The sequence below is a fragment of the Apteryx rowi genome, unplaced genomic scaffold (assembly GCF_003343035.1).
Source record: "Apteryx rowi isolate R43461 unplaced genomic scaffold, aptRow1 scaffold_899, whole genome shotgun sequence".
Taxonomy (NCBI): Eukaryota; Metazoa; Chordata; class Aves; order Apterygiformes; family Apterygidae; genus Apteryx; species Apteryx rowi.
In genome coordinates, this window is record NW_020451203.1 from 186,341 (window position 1) to 208,337 (window position 21,997).

General features: G+C 38.5%; 1 protein-coding gene across 5 annotated transcripts in view; it reads left to right on the forward strand.

The window, feature by feature from the left end:
• The first annotated feature begins 1,610 nt into the window (after positions 1–1,610).
• Positions 1,611–21,997, forward strand: part of HSD17B4 (hydroxysteroid 17-beta dehydrogenase 4) — a 67,509-nt gene continuing 47,122 nt past the window's right edge. For 2 of the 5 annotated variants that reach the window (XR_003257731.1, XM_026091091.1), the window contains exons 1-11: positions 1,611–1,687; positions 4,563–4,616; positions 8,703–8,810; positions 9,310–9,369; positions 10,462–10,483; positions 10,609–10,655; positions 11,434–11,518; positions 13,248–13,435; positions 16,091–16,182; positions 18,385–18,409; positions 20,178–20,306. Coding sequence is in view for 4 of the 5 variants with exons in the window: in XM_026091091.1 (XP_025946876.1) it covers positions 1,630–1,687; positions 4,563–4,616; positions 8,703–8,810; positions 9,310–9,369; positions 10,462–10,483; positions 10,609–10,655; positions 11,434–11,518; positions 13,248–13,435; positions 16,091–16,182; positions 18,385–18,409; positions 20,178–20,306 (868 nt within the window). In the remaining variant the exon portion in view is untranslated. Of the gene's footprint in view, positions 1,688–4,562; positions 4,617–8,702; positions 8,811–9,309; positions 9,370–10,461; positions 10,484–10,608; positions 10,656–11,433; positions 11,519–13,247; positions 13,436–16,090; positions 16,183–18,384; positions 18,410–20,177; positions 20,307–21,997 lie in introns of those variants that run through there. The other 3 variants (XM_026091092.1, XM_026091093.1, XM_026091095.1) reach the window with 3 other exon arrangements.

Below are 21,997 nucleotides of genomic sequence, written 5' to 3' on the forward strand. Positions count from 1 at the left end.
AACACAACGCAGCAGAGAGTTTACAGCTCCTGGATACTCAGGCTTATGGCACTCTCAATTGACTTGGAGAGCTAGCCCAAAAGAAGGAACAACTCCAAGAGATCCCTGCCTGTAGTTCAGATAAAGTTCATCAGCCCTGAGTTGGGCAGGTACTGTTAGAAAGTCCTGATTAGATCTACTGAGCTCTGTAGCAGTAGCTTTGTAATACTTGAATACAGTTACGTTTTGAGGGACCGGGACCCAAACCATACTGATTCTGCAATGATATAATGAATAGATGCTCACTATTTAATGCATAGGTCAGTTCCACAAACTATAAGAATAGTTACTGCCAACTGCTAAAAGTGAATCACAAAGAACAATCAGATTAGTATCTTGAAGAGAAAGGCTAAGATTACAGGATGGGGAATTTGCATCCAGCTCCCTCAGCTACACAGTTGTGTATGTTATACAGCCATTCCCTGGTTTCCAGTCTATAAAAAGGAAACTGTTTATCCATTTTGCAGGCTTATTTGGAAGCAAATATAGTTGATGTTTCTCAGCTCATCTACAACCTGAGCCAATGCTCAGCAAAGTTGATGGATTTCTCTGCACTGACTTTACAGAGCAATGAAACAGACCCTGAGATGATAAGTGTTAGAGAAATGCTTTACAATGAATGAATTCATTGTCTGGAAATGAGAAATTGCATCCAAGGGCGTTTACTCTGAATGCCAAAGAGTATGGCAGACAGTCAAGTTCAGAAAGAAACAGGGGAAACAAAACTTCTATCTTTGTGTATTTTTAACTCACCAGTTTTGGACCTGTGAATAAGTAATGTTTCATTAGGCTGATTGACAATATAGTGTACTCTTCAAAAGGCTGGAAACTGGGAGCAAATATATGCTTTCTGCATATACAGTCACGCATATATGTGTCCACATAATGATCATTGAGTTTCCTGAGGAAAACAACCCATTTCTAAGATGCAGGAATATAGAAAGCTAGAAGTAGTTCCCTAAAGTTAGCATATTTCCACAATACTGGGGGGGGGGGGGGTTGGTGAATCTAGATTCTCAGATACTTAACACATCTCCTTAATGTCAGTTCTTCAGTGAAGTCTTCCACTCAAGGAGGTTAACAAACGGTATGTTTCACAATAATTGTTTAATCAGAAGAACTCCTGCAACAAGTAAGCGAGCACAGAAAGCAGTGATTTGGACTGGGAAAAAGTAAAAATTGTTTCAGATCAACTTTAACCGGAAGCAAGATGTCTACACTCACACAGCCTGATCTTGAAATCCACCCTACCCGCCTGTGGCCTGTTTAGGCATATGCAAAACCGCGTGTGTTGTGGAGCAGGCCCGACAAGCTCGCATGTTAAAGAGCGAATATTTCACAAGCAGCTTGCCTTGTCTTTAAGGTATGAAAACGCAATCAGGAGGCAGGGCTGGGGCCCGAAAACAACAGCCGCCCTCCACCCCCGCTCCAGCTGGCGGCTGTTGGGGCGCCCGCGGCGCAGCCGTTGAAGTTCGCGGCGCGGCCGTTGACTTCGTTTCCCAGAGGGCGGCGGGGCGCCCCACCCCCGCCGCAGCCCGTCCCGCCGCCTGCGCGCTGCGCGGCGCGTCGGGGCCGGGCGCGGGCAGCACCATGGCGGCGGGGCTGCGCTTCGACGGGCGGGTGGTGCTGGTGACCGGCGCCGGAGGAGGTGAGCGGCTCGCGGGGGCCTTGCCGCGGCTCTCTGCCCCCGCAGGCGGCGGCTGGGCCGGTGGCGGGGCTCTGGGGGGAGGCGGCGGAGGCTGTCACCTCCCGCGGTGCCCCCGTGCCCTTCCGCGGCGGCTGCGGGCAGTTAGGAGCAGCTTCACTGGCCAGAAACGGACCTTCCCCCGCCGAAGAGAGGTTGGGGGAGCAGCGTGGCGGGCCTGCGCCGCGGCGGGCTGGTGAGGGGCAGCCCGGACGCCGCGGCAGCCCCAGCCGGTGCCGCCGGGGCCGCACAGGGCTTGCGGCGGCGTCTCTTGCCGTGCCTGGGAGGTGTCGCAGTTTGACCGGAGTCGCTGCCCGTGCGCCGCTCGGCGTCGGTGCCCTGCCCACAGATGTGCCTTTTATTCTGCGGTTACCTACGAGGGGTAACGCAGCACTTCGCACCCGTCAGCAGTGGGCATCCGGCTGCGCTTAGCATCCTAATTCCTTCCAGTTTTGCCTCTGACATTGTGATTAACATCTGTAACTTTCGTGATCTCGCACACTGTTGTTCCGCCAGCGATTTAAGTTGATGCATGTCCGCACTGCCTCCAGCCTGGCTCTCTGTGGCAGGACGGAGGCGTGTGCCAGCACAAGAGAGAGGGCAGCGCGGGAGCGGAAGGACAGAGAGGTTTCTCTCTGCAGCAGGGCTGGTCTGTGCTGTCTGGGGCACTGAGCCTGGCCTCCCCGGGGAAGGTGGTTCTGCACTGGAATGTTTGGTTTTGGCAGGAAAAGTTCTTGTGTTTTTTTCTTTCTTTTCTTCCCTTGAATGCGTGCTTTGACTTTTGCCTTCTTGAGTGCTTTCAGTGCAAAGATGCGACCTGTGAGTTTGGAACAAAAAGCGGCAAAGTTTGCAGTTGTTCTTAGCGACTGAAGGAATTTGTTCCATAATCCTCCAAGGAGGCTCTGCCTTCCTGCAGTGTTTTTTGTGGAGCTGCAAGTAGCAGGAGGGGATATTTTGGGGCCTAGATTATGTGACTTCTTGCAGAGGAGGACCAAGACTGTTAAATTTTGTGGAAAGCCACTGAACGTTTGACTCATGTCACCTGAAAATGACAAACCTGAAAATAATTGAGGCCAGATCTTTGTATGATGCTTTTCAGCTCTTACCAGACTTATTGATGTGCTTCTGTCTGTATAACTGATCTCACTGAAGTAAAGTTAAGACCCTAGATAACAGCGAAACAAAGAAACATCATCAATAACAAAGCTCCAAGAAAGCATTGCACGAAGCAAAAATTGATTGCTATAAGTATGGGTACGCAGACACTTGTACTTTTAGGCTGCTTGGAAGTGGTTTGTTAACAGAGAAAGCTGTCCTTGGATTATCTTACTTCACAACAGTTTTTTGAAAAGTGGTTAATTGAATTTAAACCAACACAAATGGAGGCTCTCTTAGCTTCATATTAGTTCTTATCTGTCTTTTTCTACTTTATAGCATTTTTTTTTATAGCATAGTTTATAGCACAGGTCAGATTTGGGGGTTTATCTAAAGCATCTGAAACATTAACTTGTTCATTTTTAAAATGAGACCTGTTTTCACACGCGTGCACAGGCATCTAAAAATAGTTTCTTTTCAGCTTGGGCAAAGCTACTGTGGAGTATTTTTCTTCTTTGTTATGCAGCTCTGTTGTTATTTAACTGCTTTCAGAGGTTTAAGTTATATTTCTTTAAGACTAGTTCTGATGCTAAAGCTCTCTGCCCTTGCTTGTCAGTTGAGAATGCTGGCACATATGACCTGGTCTGAATTTTGTACTCTTCTCAGCTACGTGGTTTCTCCAAAAATAATTCTCTTCTGGGACTTCAGTTACATCAGGCAGTAGATGTATGTATGCCTCACATGTGATACCATCCCTTGTTGGAGGCCCATGGGAGTTGTAAGGAAAATTCCAAACTGTTTGTGTGTTTACATAGAGAGGTCAGTGTATTTCAAAACAATCTAAACAGTTCTGATTTTTGCTTTTCTTTTGAGAGCTAGTTTTGAATGTTTTTTTTTTTTTTTTGAGGAGCAAAGAGGTATTTGATCATCTTTTGATCATTCAAATATCAGTATCTTTTGGCATGGGAAGAACCACCTTTATCATTGATTTCAGTAGCTTCTGATATGATAAATAATATCCCTGTAAGTAAATCATTAATCATAACAAATAATTAATGTTTAACACACCGAGAGTCTAAGTCAGAGTAAAGGTATAAGAGTCTTGCTTCTGTACATGAGGTAAAAATGACTTTCTGTTAATACGCTAGGTAAACCTATGGGTGCATCTGGGTAGTCTATCACAATTAAGTGATTCCTTTTTGTCCAAATAATTGGATGGATTTTTTTTCAATACATTTTCAGTCATGGCTAAATTTTCTTCAGTGCATATGTTTCTTTTTCAAATTTGCAAGACTCACTTGAACTAAGGAAGTATCTTAGTAGCTTAGAATGTAAATAATTAACTTGAAACATCCCCTCCTTCTGCAAGGTTAAAAACATCAAGACATTCAACTTTCTGTCTAACAAATGTCTTTTCTAGCACTAGCACAAGCACAAATTTAGCAGCAGGCAGTTTTCCCTGATGGTTCTTCTGAGTGCAATAGCAAAGAGTGAGCATGGGCAATTGGACAATTTTTTTTTTTCTGTGTCTGAATGTTCCATCTTAAATTTATCAGATAGTTTACTTCTATGTTTTGAATTTATGTGAAAATTTAACTTCTAGATGAAATACAGTTTTACTTTAGACCCTCAAGGTGTTTATGTTAATTTGGTACATCTTTTTTAATGCAATTCATTTCTGTGTAACTTTCTCTCTGAACTGTAATGCAGAAGACAAATTGACTTTTTTCCCCCCCCCCACTAGGATTGGGCAAAGCATATGCTCTGGCTTTTGCTGAAAGAGGAGCTTCTGTAGTTGGTAAGTTTTATGTTAACTAACTTGATCTAGACAATAACCTTTGCCTTTTTACATAACTGGCATTCAACAGTCCATGCCCTTTCTGACAGTAACCTTTGTTATTTAATAGTTTTCTGTCTTATCTCTTGAGATTTAAATTTCATTTCTAAGCTTTATTTCTTGTATGAAAAAAGTAACCCAAGTTTGTCTAAGGGCTTATCTTTGCTGGAAAGTCGATATGAATCATCATCATCCTGACCTGACTTTCATCTATATGTACTAATCTTTACTGTAAGTTGCGGCCAGAGAAGATATTATCTCAGGTGAGCACTGTTCAGAAACTTCTAATATGGCCATTTGAAAATGTGAGTACTTACCTTCTATTATTTTCTCCAAGGAAAGGAATTGTTAGAGTGTGATGCAGTATCAGTAGTCCTCAGAAAACACAGAATGTGCTGAAAGTGCACTGTGTTGTTTCTCTATGGAAAGCCATTGTGCATTAGAGCCGTCTGGTTCCAAAGACCACCAAATAGCTCTTGGTAAAGGATTTCTGTCAGAGCTTCATGGTCATTTGGTTGAACCCTCTTTGGAGAGTATTTGGCCATACAAACTGCCATATCACAAAGTAATTCTGATGGTTAAATTATATTCCTGTGCACTGTTCAGCAGTTGGCACCTGTATCTGTAGTTTCACTGCCTGTGAGTGAATTTGTATAGGTATTGCTGACGAGTTTAAGATTAAAGGGTTAAACAGACTTTGCTGAGTATATAATTAAACCTGCAAGAAGTTGCCCACTGATTTTAGTAACTTGCAAATAAAAATCCCAATCTCAGTTTATAAAATTTCATAAATTGGTTGTTTTTACTTTCTTGATTAAATACAAAAAGTCTGTATGTAGACAATTTAAAAAAAACTTTAATAGAATCTAGAGGGATTTTTGTTGGTAGTTGCTGTCTTTGGTACTTCCCTTATTTACTGGGAACATGAATATTTCACCTCAAGTTCTTATTTAACAAGAATTAGGTTATTAAAGCAGCCCAAATATTTAATTGTATAAATCCTGTGTAGTTAGTAGCTTTCTGACTTTTCAGAATGTTCTGGAAGAGAATCTATTATATTGCCTGACTATTGCTAATGCTCCTTTATCTCTTGGACTTAATGCACAATAGCTAAATCAGTAAGTTCAGAACTGACTGACTGTAAGGGAAACTTCTTGTTTCTCTCTGGAAATGGCACCTCACTTCATCTCTTTTTTTATCTGCAGCTGTTTCCATGCCCTTGCCAAAATCCTATCACTGATTATGGTAGTGCTTTGCATACTCATAAATGCTTTTCTTCTTCACTCTTGTTGTCTTATGATTCTGACCTAAATGAGTTGAGAAGTTACTTTTGCAAATGTCTGGATTTCTCTAATGCAAGCAGATTTAAGACATAGGCCTTGTGTCTTTAACCTGCTGTCCAGTCCCACATCTCATTCCCACTCACCTTCTGTTGAGTGAGTTGGTGTCGGCTTGGTTACACTGACCAGTGCAACTAAAATGGATCTCTTCTCCCTCAAAGACTGCCAACTACTGCCTTTTCTTGTCACTCTTGGTATCTCTGTCACACTTCTCACCAGAAAAAGTTGCAAGTGGGGAGAGAGGGAATGTTTTATTTTTTTGTCTCACACACTGAAGTATATCCAGACACCCTACTGTTTCTTTCCAACTTACTTGAAGGTGTTTCTGCATTAATGTTTTAGTTTGGGTTACAGTCACGCTTTTGAAGCATGTCTCCTGATCGTATCTCTCTGTATGTTAGTTTGCATTGTGGGATGCTTTTGGAGCTTTTTACCTCTGTGAACTTTCCCAAATATTTCCAGGCTTACTTCTGCTTTTAAGCACTCTCTGGAGTGGACCTGCAAAGCCTCAATAGGTTCTCAATACTCCTTGAAGCATTTTATTTTGTAATTATCATCTCACTTCTAAAAATAAGTTTGATTGCATAAGAAAGAACTCAGCAGCAGCAAATAATTTGCTTGCAAACATGTGTTTAAAGTAATTTTGTTTGACAAGTTGATTCAAATCAAAACTGGTTATCCTGCATTCATTGTGCTGACTGTTACATTATTATGCCTGAATATTAATTTAATACCACTTTTAAATTGAAATGTTATTCAAATACTGATTTAATATATTTCATTAATCCAGGAAAATACTTAAAAGGGCAGCAGAGCCAAGTGTTCAACTGTCCAATTAGTTTGAGGTAGTGCTATAACAACAGCAAAAAGAACAAGCATGTTCACCCTTTCACCATACCTTTTGTGGAACTTCTTGATGTGGTGGTCACTTAGTTTACATCATTTGACCTTCAAACAGAGAGGGCTATGGTAACTATAGTTTTGAACTCTAGTTTTAACTTTCATATTTTGCACTAAGTCAGTTAACTGCTTTAATCTAATTTAGCAATTAACTAGTGCAGTGAGAGAACAGTGATGAATACGAAGATATTTATTGGTGCTGCCATCCCCTACTTTAGTTTTACAGTGATTCTCAGTGTGGTGCAAGCTTAAAAACTGATGCTTGAAAACTGATACTTGAAAACTAATGGGATTTGACAGTAACCTTTTATCATGACAGAAATACACTTAAGAATAAAGGCCTTCTGAATGCAGCCTACGATGGCACAAATTACTTCTGTCTTTCACATCAAAATTCTGTGAGCCAAAATACTTCTGTAGAAGGGTGTAGTTTATATGTAGTAGTGAGGTTAGTGTGTTGTCCTTACTTTTATTAATGTATTGGTAAAGCCTTAAGTCTCGTGTGTAATAGCAAACTTGACAAATCTGTTTAAATCCTTTGAATAATTAATCTAGGTAAAATATTGGAACTCTCTAGTATGGACACAACTAATGTTAGTTAAATTCTTGCTTACATAAGGCATTCTTAATTAAGCTTTTGTCAGCAAATTGCTGTTTTAAGTGAAGTGTAAACATATATAAACATGTCTTTAATAGAGTTATAACGTCTTAACAAGACTAGTTGAATGACATTGTTTAAATGTTTAGCACAAAATTGTCTCTTCTCTTTCTCAAAAGGAGATCAGAATTCCTAGTGCTGATCCTGACTCATTTTTTGGTTAATGTCATGTTAAAGACTTTTGGTGCTGTGGACTGGCCAGTCCTCCCACCTTGCCTATTCTAATGCTTCGCTCTTCTTGCAAGTTTTCTCTAATGCCTCATCTGAGTTGCCCTAGCTGCATGTTCAGACTATTAGTTGTTGATCTACTTAGCTTGGATATGGAAAGCAGTTTATTTCCTTTTTTCTGCATCAATTTTTTTAATGTACTTGAGTACATTGTCATATTCTGTCTTAATTCTTTTTTGCTTTTGGCTATACAAATCTGGGGGGGATAGCTTGTGCGTGTGTGTGGGGGGGGGGTTGTTTTGTTTTGTTTTTTAACTCCATGACTTGTTCATTCTGGGCTTTGTCCACGGCAATGATACAGTGCAGGTCCTGTTGATGGTGCGTGCCCCAGTATGCAGACCAGCCTGGAAACAGCGCAGCTGCCTGTGTCAGCCAACAGTCCTCCCCCTGCAGGAGCAGGATCCAGAGTTCCAGGGCAGGCTCTTCTGCCTTTGTTTAGACTTCTTGATTTGTTCCATACCTAAGTTACCAGTAACATTTTAGCTACTCAGTTAAAGAGAAAACAGGAACAAAGTCTTCTAAGTCTTGTTTACAGTTCATGCAGTAGCTTTAGCAGTTTGATGAAAGAACAGAATTAATCACCTGTGAGTGGTATGGTAGATCTTAATCTCCGAACTGTAATAGTACAATTGGAGGGATAAACTCGGCAGGGCGAGTAGGTTGAATGCATGGTACGGGAAAAAAGTCTGTGTTCTGCTTCACAAGTTATTTCAAAAAAATGATATGGTATATTATACTTTTTTTAAATCCAGTAACATGACATACTGTTCTTCTCTAATTATCAGAGATTCTCAGTGGGATCCAGGGGCAGCAGGTTTTGTTAGTACTCTTTAAGACTTCCAATGTGGTGATGAGATAAGGAGAGACCATGAAACCTATTGAGTGTTAATCTTGAAAAATTCCTTTCTTTGTGATGCACAGTGAATGATCTTGGAGGTGACTTCAAGGGATATGGCAAAAGCTCCTCAGCTGCCGACAAAGTGGTTAATGAAATCAGAGCAAAAGGAGGGAAAGCAGTACCCAATTATGGTATGTTTTTTTTTTTTTTTCAGATTAGATTTAATACTTCATCTGCAGGAATAATGGACCGTGTTAAACGACAAGTTGACATGCTTAATAAAGGACTACTGTCAGCTTGCCAATACTATCTAAATAAGGTGGAATGTAATTTGGAGTAGGGAGAGAGACATTAAAACCAAGTGACATAAAGCATTTTTTTAATTAATACTCCAAACCCTTTTCTTTCACATGTTCTCTCAACATCGGGATACTGAAAGTGCCAGCAGCCATTGTCAGAGGCAAAATGGGAATGGACTCTTCTGACTCATTTTGCTTCTTGTTTTTCCTATAATGTCAGACATTGTGCAGTAGAGTGTGCCTTGGGCCATATGCAAATAGTGGCTAAATTTGAGTTTATATTGGGGTTCTACAAAGTTCTTTTTAATTCCATGGAATTAGCTATTAATATACTGGAAGTGCAATGTATACAGTTCATTCTACTTAAAAAGTCATACTTTTTTTTTAATAGATTCAGTGGAAGATGGTGAAAAGCTTGTGAAGACAGCACTTGAGGCTTTTGGGAGGATTGGTACAGTTACCTATTTCTTGTTTTAACTTGTTTGCAAGTTCAAATCTATTATAAACAGCACAGTTGACAAGAAGTGTGTGAAATACAGTGTGACTGCAGTTGAAATTATAAGTCTTGGATATCTGCAGCTCTAAATTGGTGAAACCTGAAACTTTCAAATGCAGGGGCTTTTCACTTTAAGTTTGAATGGCAGCTGCTTTGTCTTTTGGTATTTTTTAATAGAGGTATAAAGCTCAAAATAAGACTTATTTTTCTTCTTCAGAATTTTGGTACTGAATGGTGGATAATTTCTGTCTCAAAAGCTCACAAAGTTCACCAAATATTGTAACTAGTTGTCTAAAATTAGGATAAATAATGGAATTAAAGAGTCAGTCATGCTCTGTCATGTTTTGGAAGCTCTTTAGCCCGTATGAAGATCAAAACGTATAGGCGCAAATTAAGAAAACACTTCAGGTATTATATCTAATGAATAAAGTTTCTGTTTTGGATATGCTGCTCCTATTTAAGTGTGAAGCTTATCTAACTTTAACATTTAAGTGCCTAAAAGTACGTGTGATCCGAGCTAGCAGGAACCAAAGGAAATATTCTCCTAAGAGTTGTTATGATCCAAGTTGTTCTAGTGGCTTTGCAACTGCTCTTCAGTGGTGATTTCTGTTACTATTCGGGTTTACCCCAACAAAGAGGGTGGTGCAAACCGCATAGCGTGGAGCACTCTGGACCTCAGAGCAAGCTGCAAAACTGAGCAGGATGGCTGCATCCTGCAGGTGTTGTGTTCCCAGGTAGCCAGTGCTTCTCAGTGTTTCCTCTCTGTTGGTCTTTGTCCTTTTGGTAGGCTGAGGCTTTCCTCTTCCCGAATATCTTATGGGGTTTTTTTTTGTTTTTTTTTAATCATTGTTCAATGTTAGAATGTCCCTAATCAGGATAAGCAGCTCTAGAATAGTAACAGAGTATACATGTACAGTATTATACCTGTCATGTATGTTAGTATTAGAAGTGGGAGAAAAATTGAAATAAGCTAATAAGCTTGTACTTCATCAGCACATGTGTTCATTTAGTGTGTGTGTGTTTTTTTTGTTTGTTTGTTTTTTGCAGATATTGTTGTAAACAATGCTGGGTAAGTAAATCTAAAGTTTTTGGGTTTGCTCTTTTTTTTTTTTTTTCTGTTTGACTATGGAATGTCACTTTTGTGTAGACACATGTTCATCTTTCTTTTTGATTTTTCCTGACAATGTTTTCTAGGATTCTAAGAGACCGTTCATTTGTTCGGATAAGTGATGAAGATTGGGGTGAGTTGATGAACTTTGAGATTCACTTACTATGTGAAAGATAGAAGGTGCATCCCTTCCAGTCGCACAGGGAGGAAGAGAAGAGGGGAAGGCTGTCTATGCCTGACCATAGAGAATTGTGTTTGACCTTAAGGCTCATTTGTAAGCTGCTTGTGCTTAACTGCCTGTTTGATTGCAAACCAGATCTGTGCTACAGTTCATGCTAGGCTTATGCAGTTCTGAAGGGGAAGAAAGGCTCTAGCTGCCACTCCTGTGTGCTGAGTGGAATACAGAAAACGGTCATGTGAAACGCAATAGTTTCTGTGAGCAGATTGCATTCATAGCCCAGTGCTGGCTGACTGAATACTAAACAGCCTTGAAAGACTGAAAACTAACAACAAAGGAAAGAAAGCTGATGTGCCAAGGAACAGAAGAACAGGGGGAACCTTCACTGAGATGGCAGGTGATGATGAGGCAGTTAACTGGCAGGCTTTTGCAAAGAGGGTCTAGCTTCTGCAGTCCTTGCTTGACTGTGCTCGAGCACAGAAGTTTTGGATGCTTGTGAATCGCAGATGAGAGAGCCCCATCAAAGAGGAGGAAGTGACTCACGTTGGCTGACTTTTGTGTTCAGGTGAACACTTCAGTGATCTATAAAAAAGGAAGAAAACACCCCTTCCTAGTCTCCATTTGAAAGTGTGAAAGAGAATGCAGTTCTTGTTATGAAGAAGAAACTAACTGTGTATTTCAAGTCGGCAAATGAATTCCTGGGTTTATTAAACTGCCATTAATTTGATCCTAGATATAATTCATAGAATTCATTTGAGGGGATCATTCCTGGTCACCCGAGCTGCATGGAATCATATGAAAAATCAGAAGTTTGGCAGGTAAAAATGTGTTTATCTTCTTCTCCCCTTCCACCCCCCCCCCCCCCAAAAAAAAACAACAATGTGCACAGACTGCATGCCCTGGCAGTGAAAGTGTTTCTTGTCCTTTTTTCATTGTCACCTAGATGAACAAAATCAGCATCCAAATGTAAGAGATCTTATCCTTGCAATTCTGCTGCCACCACCTTCACACACAGAAACCTTTAAAGTCGCTCTTCATGTAAAGGCAGATATCCCAGACAGGAGCTACAGGGTTATAGAAATATCATTTCTCTTCCTTAGAGCTCATTAGAACTATTTGATATTATATGCATGTGACTGCATGTCTAAGAGGATTTCCTCCTACACCTCCATTGGCAGGTGCATCCAGTTCTGCTTGTGGTTCTTGTTCTTTGAGGGGTCAGTTTGCTTCCCTTTGGGCAAAGATTTGTCTTACAGTAACTGTGGGATGTTCATAGTCTATTTTAATACGCATTACCTTTAGCTGAAAAAGTGCTGTCAATTCAGAGCTTCAAGTTTTCAACTTCTGTTGTTTTTTCTGTGTCAAAACGCCAATATGATTAAATCAGTCTTGTTCTTAACCACAGTACTCACGTGTTTAAAGGAGTGTTAATTTGTTCCTCACTCTCTGACCAAAATTACATCCATTCCCATCCAGGCAATGGGATGGGAAAGAAAAGGGAAGAAATCAGGAGCCGAGTAAGCAGGCAGAATGCATGGCTAAAGCTCAGGAGTTGCATCCATTTAGGAAAACGCTTCTTTAGGCTCCGTTTTGTTAGTGAATGTCTCTTCAGGTTATGTATATATGTGTGGCAGCTGCAGAATGCTTGCTTTCTATAGATTTTGTAGCTTTTTTTCATACTGACCATATTGAAACAGTACTAATAATACTTACCTCTTTATTTAGATTAAAAACAATGTTATTGTCCATGAAGCAAAAAATCAAAAAAAATTAAATAGACTTTGATCCCAACTATGCAGTGTGTTTACAGTATATTAGAACTGATTCTGATCAGGCTGCTTTTAGAAGTGAAGGTGCAAACTCTCTTCTTTTGAATTCAGATTTATGAGGAAACATGCAGCACGATGTTTTCAGGTCTCAAAACTACTATAAAACGCAGTGGTTCTAGAGCTTCCTTGTGAGCAGTTCAGTCGTCTCAACAGCAGTAGTGTTAGGGGACAAGGGACAAGATTTTGTTACCTTAGTATAAACATTCTCCCTCCCTCATGTGTTTAACATATATTAAGATTCTGTGAAAATTCTGTGAATATTGTAAGAACGCATCTTCATGTATTATCAAACAGATGTTAAGATGAAGCCATTTTTAAGGAAATGTTTTTTTTTCTGACTGTTGAAAGCATTTGTTTTTTTAATATTGCCACATGAAGTGCAGTTAGAACGTGAAAAGAAAAATACTTTTTTTCAGTACCATACCCAGTTGTCACAGAGTAGCTATTGCAGTTTTGCACTATAACTCTAAAAGGTTCAGGACTCTGGTAGTTATCCACTACTGTGACTATTCTTCAGGATTTGTCTGGTGTTTGCCATCAGCCAGACAAGACATCAGTTTATTAGCAAAAAATACAAAATAATGCTTTGATTGTTGTTTTCATGTTTTCATTTGCAGGAATATAGAGACTATGCAGTATCAAAGCCAGAAAATAGTATCATGTGTAAGTAAACAACTTGAAGAGAACATTTAACTTTTTTTTTTTTTTTTTCTCTAAGAATAATTATGACTTCCTCAGCTGCTGGAATATATGGAAACTTTGGTCAGGCAAACTACAGTGCTGCAAAACTTGGCCTTTTGGGTCTTTCAAACACAATTGCAATTGAAGGCCGGAAGTACAACATCCACTGCAACACAATTGCACCTACTGCTGGATCCAGGCTGACCCAGACTATCATGCCACAAGGTGAACTATTTAAGGTCGATGTGTACTGACATTTTTCAGTGAGGTGAAGCATGGCTTTCTTATCAGTTACAAAATGTAAACCCTTTGTATTTCAAAAAATGTTAATTTGCTGTTCCTAATGTCCTTCTGTTTTTCTTTGGACTGCCAACTTCCCTATTTTATGTGTTGTTAGAAATTCTTATTTTCTGTCACAAGATACAAAGCAATTTTTGTAATTCACAAGAACAATTGCATATGGCAATGCTTTTTAATTATAGCCTCCTTCAAGATCATCCTGAGGCAGTGGAAAGGTTTGTTTCAGTAGATATGGAATCAGATACACTTGTAGGGAGTCTACATTTGTTATGGTATTGTCTGATTGCAAAATGTCTTACTTTGCACAACATCTCATGTATGTAGTCCTTGGCTCCAGGAGCAACAGGAGATGATGATGAACACAGGTGCTCAATATATTAGGTATTTCTGAATTGCACAGTTATTAATCTTTGAATATTTGAACAGGTTTTAACAGAGAACTGCACTAAGAAGCCAGTAAGGAGAATGTTGTGCAAGACAGAGCTGTGTGTAAAGCACAAACTTAGGATAAGCAGACTGACTATTTATTTTGGCAAACAATCAAAAGAAATACAAAGAATTCAGAGAGAAGCCTCTGTAAAAAGAAATTGCTCTGTAAAAAGAAATTGCTCTGAAAAAGTCTTTCAGAATCAGCCTATTCCATTTTTCTTTCCCCCCCCTTTTTTTTTTTTCCCCCCCTTAGTGATAGGCAGAGTTCAAAGTCAGGCGAACCATTACATTTTCCAGACTGATATACAAGATAGCGAAGACTAATATATTTTGTACAGTCATGCATGGATTGTATGCAGTGACTTTGTTTGACTAAGTTCTCAGTAAAGTGTTCTGTTTTAGGTTTAAATAATTCAAGTGATTGGAAAACCCAGCATCTCCGTAGGTAGTCAGTTCCAGGGATTTATTTCACTTATTTACATAAGTGTCACATATGTCAAGGCTGCAGATGCTGGCTTTTTAAGCTTAAAAAGGAGTTCAGTACTTGGAATGTCTTTCTGCCTGAAGATATTCACATACAGTGATAAAACCACCTCCTAATTTTCTCTCAGTTATGTTTAAGAGTGAGATCCTTAGGTCTCCCTATAGGACAGTTTGTTATTGCTCCAATCACTTATTTCTTCCCTCCTTCACAATTTTCCTTTCCTCCTGCCCAGTTTTTTCAACTACTCCTAAAGATTTGGGCATCAGAACTTGAGAAATATTTTCCTAAGCCTTATCAATTTGTCCATGGAATCATAGTCAGTACTTTCCTGTTATGGATTCTTAGATGTTTGCAAGCAATTATGCTGTAGCATTGCAACAGTTGGGTATGTTCAACTTCTGGTCCATTTTAGTTTTGTTCTTGCTAGTAGTATAAATGCAGTCTGCATCTCCTGGGTAGTGTGTTTGTGGCTTTTTTTTTTTTTTTTTTTTTTTTTTTTTTTTTTTTTTTTTTTTTTTTTTTTTTACTTCTACCAGCAATTTCTTAATCCGTTTAACAGTGGATTAGTAGCATTAGTGACAGTTTAGTGCTAATTTTTGGAACAGAAGGTTGTGTGACATGAATTGAAATGCTTTAGAAAAGCCTAAGGCTTTTTTGATGCACTTATAAAGTTACGAAGTATAACTCCGTATTAAATGAAGTTCTGTCTCCTGTTACCTTCATGGAAGTTCTAAAAATGAACTTCTATTACTTCAAGTCTGCTCTTAAGAAATATCTGTTATGCTAAACTTTTCAAACTGTTTATGTCTCAGGGTATATTTAAAAATGCTGAAGTGCTAAATGACTTTTAGCTGAAGAACAGCTATATATCTATTGCTTCTGAAACAATAATATTTTCAAACCTGAAAAAGGAAATTAAACAAATTTAATTACTTTTTTCAGAAAGTTGATAGAATATCTGGTAAGAGCTGCCTGGAAAGTCACCTTTCTGCTATATGACAGGTTGTTAGTTTTCCAAATTTTTTTCTTTTGTTCCAGATGACAATGAAAATCCAAAAAATCAATTAATATATAAACTTATTGGGGCTGATCACTCCCAATACTTCATTTGGAAACCTTGGAATGTGTCACTTCCAAATGAGTTATTTCTCAAATATTCAGCAGCTGCAATTCTTCTCATGTTCCTCTTACTCATAACTGAATACCAGATTGAAATGGAATTTGCTCGGGTACAGCTCTGTCTGGCTTATGTCCAACTGGCTTGTCCTTGTTTCATGTTGCTGGTCAGCTGGGAGTGTCCAAGCTTTGGCCTAAATTTCCTCAGTTGAGCGTTTAGGCAGCTACTTGGCTTTGCTGTCTACACATTATGGTGTTCCCAACACTGAGAGTCTTTCATCTTTCCGGCCCAGAACCAATGTGATCAGGTTTAGAGGAAGTACATCCTCTAAACAAGTCCTCTATCACAACTTGTTCAGATTTAACAAGTCTTCAAATACTTCATTTTGTTTGTTCGTTCTTTTCACTGCAAAACTCTGTTGGTTATATTCTGCCTGGCTCTAGTGATGATCAGAACGTGTTAGAATAATAATTTGGTGAAATTGTATTGTATTTCTATTGTATGATTTTTATTTTTCTCCTCCCTCTCCCCTACCCCCCATTTATTCTAGATATGGTTGATGCTTTCAAACCAGAGTATGTTGCTCCCTTAGTTCTTTGGCTTTGTCATGAGAGCTGTCAGGAGAATGGCAGTCTGTTTGAGGTAATTTTTTTTTCTTGCTTGCTGGAAATTAATGATTTGCTTTTACTCTGTGCAGTTTTAAACTTTCTGCTAAAGCTGAATTATCATGTGAGATTCTGACAATGTAATGACCACAAAATGTGGATTATGTACTGCATACTCAGCATAGTGAGTAATATTTACCTTGTTTTGTATATGACAAGTATGCCAAGCAAAAGCAAACCTGTCAAATGCTGGTGTGTGCTCAGAATGTTATCAGTTGTTATAATTCTTATTGTAACTTTTTTTTTCTAGTCTAAAGTAGACCAAAATCTTACACTTCTCCAGTAATGTGTTAGCCTTGCCAACTAGATCTAGTTGTTTAAGACAGGCTTTTCTTTTACTCTCTTCTCTCGTATAAGGTCCTTTGTTTATTTATATGCTGTTTTCTGTCCTCCTCCTCTGTAACAATACGTTTTTAACATATTAACATGCATTTGATTTATCTGGAAGATTACAGTATGTTCATAAGCTACACGTAATTTGAACTGTACATTAACAGTGTACCAATACAGTGGTGTGGCATTATGTTAGGAGTTTGACACCTTCCATAGGAAATGTGCTTTCTAGGTAATTTCTTGAAATACCTTATTTTATAATCTTTTGAGGTAGTATTTTCTTGGCTTTGTAATAATAATAATAAATCTACCAAATCATGGAAGACTTTACCACTGACTGGTAAAAGGGGAAAAAAATTATTTTAAGGTAGAGGACTGTATTTTTTTTCTGAAATAAGTTCTACTTTGTAAGTACCTCTGTGGTTTTTGTCCTTTTTTTTAAAGGGTTAAAAAATGAGAAAAGTGTCTTTAACAAGATATTCCCCCTTCCTTCTTTTTTAAGGTTGCATTTCCCCCTCATGCTTCCTCAGACCAGTGACATAAAGACAGTGGTTCTTTCCTGGGAACCTTCTGTTGTGTAGAAAATAGTACACAGTGTGTTTGGCGCACCCTAGGATGTGTTCCCTGCTGTAGTTGCCAAGGAATGCAGTGGCTTGGTCTTAAATGGTATTGACCAAATAGTATTAAAATTTTACCAGCCTCTAGAAAATGTAGGTCTGATTCTTTTCTGAACTCTGGAATTCTGTGGGTGTGTGAAAACAGATGAATGTTGAAATAAATGGGTAAAGCATTTTTAAACAATTAAAGCACAAAGTGTGGAATAGCAACTAATTCAGGATTTGCGTTTTCTGATTCCATGCAAAGATAACTCTTCTTAAAACTTGAACTGAAGTAATAAGAGGGAGCTGTTTTTCATAATTAAGTAACTGTATGCTATATAATATGCTTTCTCAGCTTTATGCTGGTCTGAAAGCCTCTTTTCTTACATAAGTGTTTTCTTTCCATCTGTCATAGTTTCTCTGTGGTTAGTATTGGTTGTTTTAAAATTTTGGGATCTATCTACTTATGCTGGAACTTTTGTGTTTAAATTGTCACTCCTGCTCTGTATACACAAAGCATGTATGTCATTCAGTAGGGTACATATGCTCTTATTTGCTGTGGGCCCCTGTATGCTACTAAGGGAAGTGTGAAGGGAAAGAAAGTGTCAGTGGTTTTGTCACGTATACCTGCAATTCCAAAGGTAGTTCTAATGGGAAATGGTTCGAACAATCCAAGTTGAATATCTTCAAAACAAAAGCATATATTTTCTTAGGAGAGATCTGTGTGTTACGTTTGTGGCTAAGTTGCATCTCTCTAGTTATTTGAGTAAGTACTACTTAAGGTAATGTTATTAATAGTTTATTCAGTATCCAAAAGAAGGGATTATATCCTTCACTTCTGCTTCCCCCCCACCCTGGAAAAAAAGTATGGAAAAAAAAATCAATTATTTTATTTAAGTCTACGTGTTTAAAAAGGTACCAGAGCAACTACTTCAAAATGAAGTTCATGTTTCATTCAAACACACAGAAAGCAACTTGCAGAAAGGATGAATTACTTAGTTATGGAATGCATATGGGCACACTCATCAAAATGTTAGCTCATAAATTGGATGGAAGTAGTTATCTCCCATCAATATCTTGTTCTTGAAATTTTATATTGATAGCATTCCAGTGCTTAACTAAAATTAATTACAATTAGCAGTATTTCAGAAACTTCACTGTATTGAGTTTGTTCTGAACTATAGTTTTGTTTCACCAAAACCTCGTTTAGTAACACATGATAAGCTGATGATTTTCTTTCTTGGCAGGTGGGAGCCGGATGGATTGGAAAATGTAAGTGTTTGCGGTGTTGCAAGGTTGGCTTTGAGTTTTCATTTGGCAACAAAATTATGCAGCCTATTTTTGTAGTTACCTCTACTCAAGACAGTTTGTTTAGCAGAGAATATTAGGGAAGACCCAGGGTTCTGTGGTGGCTACTTATATTAAGTAAAAGGGACAAATTTCACTACAAATGGGAATCTGTGAAACTCTGTACGCTGTGCTGTGTTATGCTTTGAGCTGATTAACAGTAGTTGAAAATCTGCCTAAGTAACATTAACTCTTGGATACTAAGGATATCTTGAAGCCAAAAGTGTATTTATTTATTTTTAATTTTTTTTTTCTTGTGGCATATACATGCTGCCCTTTCTTAACTACTTCCTTTTTTCATGGTATAAAAGTACCACTGATCACTGATACTAGTAAGCAGACTTTTTTTAAGTTCCTTGCCACTCCTATAAAAATATTATTGATATACATTGACCTCTTGAGGCAACTTGCCTTATAATTACCAGTAGTTGCGCCAGCTAAGTAGTTGCCTTGAGTGACTCCAGAAACTAGCTTAAGTAAGAGAGGAAAGAATACTCACGGACACCAGTGACTGTTGAGCAGATGGGAAACTTAGTTGAGTGTGTGAAAGCTCATTAACTCTTTTCCTAAGTAGATGGAACCTAGTACAGTGTTATTTTCTTACAGTAAGGACTTTCCAGCCTACATGAATACCATCAGCATTAGTGTGGGTTGAAAAATAGGACCATTAAATTCAAGAAGTTCTTCCCCCTTCTTTCAAAGGGACATTCCCCCCCACACACACACACACCCTTGAAAAAGCAGTGAATTTTGTCCATTTCTGATTGACTATGAACATTCTAATGGCTCTGGAACTGGCTCTGGACAGCTTTTCCTGGGTAGCATATTAAACAGGTTAAACAAACCAGAGCAGCAGTGTAAAACCTTTTGTTGTGCTTCACGAGGAGTAGAGTTTTCATGCAGCTGAAGATCTCTGGCTCCTCCTCATCTCTGGTCAGAAGAAAAGAACCTTTTTCATCATTGTAGTAGTTTCTGTTGAGACCTTTAAAATGAGAACAGGTCACTACTAATGGAGTATCAGTATGGCCTTATTCATTGCCAATTGCTAATTGGGAGCAAAAAAAAAAAAGGATTAATTGGGATCCAGGAAATCAGTATTCTTCCAGAACTGGTTTCATGTTTACCTGGTTACCAGTTTCCAGAACTGGTTTCATGTCAAGTTACCAGTAACTTTCTCTGAAGTATCAGTATTGAGATATGACTGTGGGAACAATTTGGAGATGCTGGCTACTGTATAAACATTCTTTAATAGATAACAAGCAGTTTTCACATTTCCCCTATCGTTTCCCAAGAYTTTCAGAAGATCCTAAGCAGCAATAGCCAAAATCTTGTCAGAAAAGAATGTCTCTAGATGCAAACTGGCTACAACTTTTTGCTAGAGAGGATCCAAAACCTGATGTAATATTTCCCAAGAGCAATCAGTTTGTTGTTGGCTTTAGTGAAATTTAAAACCAATGCTCTTGCTTTTCTAAGCATTAGTGGAAAGCAGTGAGCCCTTTTAGTTCCTTCCACTAAAAGTGATACTGGTGAATTATGTTGGAGAGCTTTTAAACTGTTCCTTTTCTCCGCAGACTTGCAAGCAGTGACCTAGATGAAAAGTGCTCTAAAGAAAAGAAAAGTTTCTTCATTTCTTACTGTGATAACCAGCTTGAACTCTCTGGTCAATGTCTCCCATTTCCGTTCTTTTTATTAGTGCGCTGGGAACGATCCTTGGGTGCTATTGTCAGAGGAAAGAATCAACCAATGACTCCTGAAGCAGTGAGAGATAAATGGGAGAAGGTCTGTGACTTTGATAGTGCCAGCAAACCCAGGAGTATCCAAGGTGAAGAAGACTTTGATAATGTAGATGGTTTGGGCGAGCAAAGGTTAAAAGAGATTACTTTTTTGACAGACATTTACTGAAGCTTTTCTTTAAATAAAAAGTCTACCAAATTAATTAATTCTTCTGTGCATGTGCAACATTAATCATTTGTTCTTTCAGTAGTCAGATCTTTTTGAGGCTACTTTTGTGTTCTCATTTGTCAAATTAAGACAGCTTATCTTTCTCCGTAAGAGTTTTCCAGTAAAGTGAATTGTGTTATTTTATGTATTACAGCCAAATTATAAGCAATGTTTTATTTGATTGGACCCAAATATAGGTAGAAGCAATGTTTTAAGAGATGGTATGTTCTTTTCAGTCCTCGAATCCTGAAATTAGTCCTAGACATTTCCATACCAAAAAGATGTCTGGTTAAGGAGTCAACTGGTGTAACACAGCAAGAGAGCTTTTCCTCCCTGCCTCCTCTTCTTGGGTAGCACCAACCCTTTTGCTGGTGACCAAGATGACTGTCTCTTTATGGCAATATTTTGCCTCTTTTCTTTCTTTCTTCTCACCCTTTGTCTCTGGCTTTTGCCAAAATGACTCTGATCATTCCTGCTGCTGTACTTGCTTCTCTTTCATCTTCCAAGATTTCTTTCTCTCCTGTGTCTTAGGTCTCTCTCTTTATTTAGAACCATAGTTGTCATAGTTCTTAAATAAACCATACAGACTATTTTTTGCCTTTTCACTGCTTTCCAACACTTCTCAAAAAGCTGCCCTCAAAATTTGCCAGTGTGAGTTACAGGTGTTTAATATCCCTGACAGTGTGTTCTTAGTATACATGTGGTTATTTAGCTGAAGGGTTGAGTATTTGTCGAATCAGGAAATACCAGCTTACAGGGGTTTTGGGGGCATCCTTATATTCAACACCAGTTGAATTTCAAAGATCTTTAGATTGCCAGAAAACACAGTAGATGCTTAAGCAGTTTGTCTTGAAATCCCTAGGATTTATAGAAACAGAAGGGATACATTTTTTAGATGCATAAACAAAACCAGAAGAGTAGACCCTTTGTCCTTTTCCTCAGATCTTGGTAATGTGGCTAACTGTACAGTAGTTCTGCATCACATTCATTGTTTTGTTTTCACTTGTCTTTGACTTACAGATGTCCCTTTTCCAAATGTATGTCAACTTATAAATGTTTTCTCTCTAGCTGTGGAATGACATTTATAACAATGTTATCCCAGTTTTATAGCTTCTGTCTTCTAGCCTGTCACTTGTACTGCTATGTTTTTATGTGTTGCAAGCAGAAAAATGTTGTAGATGGGGATTTCCATTGAAAGTCATTTCAGGCTAAACTCTGCATATGATAGACCACATCTGTCTCTTGTTCCCCTTTGGACCAAAAATTGGACAGGACTTTAGATTTAGGAAGTAAAAGATGTGCTTACAGGACAACATAGCAGATTTCTATAGTCAGGAAATTTGTAAAGGGTTCCTTAGCATAGGTCCCCTATGCAGATAACCTACCTTAGCTGTTGTGCTGTTATAAACTTAGACAAAATATAGCATTGTCCTTTCGGTGACATCAAGTCAGAGGTGTACTGCTAGGCTGAATGAAAAACCTTTAATTATTTTCTTATCTGTAAGAATTAGCAGAAGAATTGATCAAAATGCTGAAGAAATTATTTGATCAGATTTAATTTTTAAATACTAC